The 1,264-nt window shown below is 39.2% G+C and overlaps 1 protein-coding gene across 1 annotated transcript in view; it reads left to right on the top strand.

Annotated features, from left to right (window-relative positions):
- The window catches only part of pter (phosphotriesterase related), a 7,616-nt gene that overhangs the window by 3,840 nt on the left and 2,512 nt on the right, over nt 1-1,264 (top strand). Inside the window, 3 exon segments of the mRNA XM_016291563.1 lie at nt 221-542; nt 790-930; nt 1,129-1,258. Of these exon segments, the coding sequence (XP_016147049.1) occupies nt 221-542; nt 790-930; nt 1,129-1,258 (593 nt within the window).

Genomic DNA, 1,264 nt, shown 5'->3' with positions numbered 1-1,264 from the left:
TGCCATCACATGAATAAATTACATTTTAAAATATATTAAAATATAAACAGTAATTTTACATTCTAATAATATTGTTATTTTTTTTCTGTAGTTTTAAAGAAATAAATGGAGCCTTTGAGAACTTCAAAGAACTACCTTCAAAATCTTTTTTTTTTAAATCACAAATCTTATTTATTATGAACTTTTGACCAGTAGTATACGTTGTAAAATTGTTGATGAAACGGATGGAAATGATTTGTTCCCATTTCTCAAATGTCTCATCTTTTTCTCCTCAAGCTAACTGATATCATTGTCAATGAGGTGCTCCATGGCGCAGACGGTACAGATATCCGCTGTGGTGTAATTGGAGAGATCGGTACAAGCTGGCCAATCACAGAGAGTGAGAAGAAGGTCCTGCGAGCTACCGCTCAAGCTCAGACTCAGCTCGGCTGCCCAGTTATCATCCACCCCGGACGAAACAAAGCCGCTCCTGGGGAGGCCATCCGCATTCTGCAAGAAGCAGGTGGAGATATCTCCAAAACAGTCATGTCTCATCTTGACAGGTAAGGAGACATGGGAAAACACCTGCATAATGCATTCGAACACATTTTGTTCATCACAAATTTGATGTATTCTGAACCCTAAAGACAATCGCCAGAAGTAAAAAGCTAAATATAGGCTATAAACGAACTACACTACGGTCATGTGACTTCAACATCACAAACGCTAAGCTTCCAATAACTCTTTCAGTCTTTATTCAAAAACCATTGTATCTGAAACTCAGCACTCTAATGTGTGTCTCCCTTATAGGAGCATATATGATCCGCGAGAATTACTGGAGTTTGCAAAGATGGGGAGCTACCTTGAATATGACCTCTTTGGCACAGAGGTGCTGAATTACCAGTTTAACCTTGATGTTGACATGCTCAGCGACAGCCAGAGAGTTCAGACGTAAGTATCTGCGTCCAGCAAGAACGGCAGCCAATGCATTACAGTAAATGGTTCATAAACATCTGCCTCTGTTTCTGGAAATCAGTAAATGAGTATGTTATAAACATGCCAATTTGATTAATGCAGATATTTAATGAGACTATTCATTTTATGTAAAGCCAACAGATCATTGAGAGTAATTTTGTCTTGTTGCACTAGCTTGGCTTTCCTGATCAGAGAAGGTTATGAAGACAGAATCCTCATTGCCCATGATATCCACACCAAGCACCGACTTACCAAGTATGGCGGTCATGGCTTCTCCCACATCCTGAAGAATATTGTTCCCAAAATGCTG

Source organism: Sinocyclocheilus grahami, unplaced genomic scaffold (assembly GCF_001515645.1).
Source record: "Sinocyclocheilus grahami isolate Dianchi unplaced genomic scaffold, SAMN03320097.WGS_v1.1 scaffold273.1, whole genome shotgun sequence".
Lineage (NCBI taxonomy): Eukaryota > Metazoa > Chordata > Actinopteri > Cypriniformes > Cyprinidae > Sinocyclocheilus > Sinocyclocheilus grahami.
Note: the sequence above shows the minus strand (reverse complement) of the source record. Positions and strands in the feature narration are given on the sequence as shown.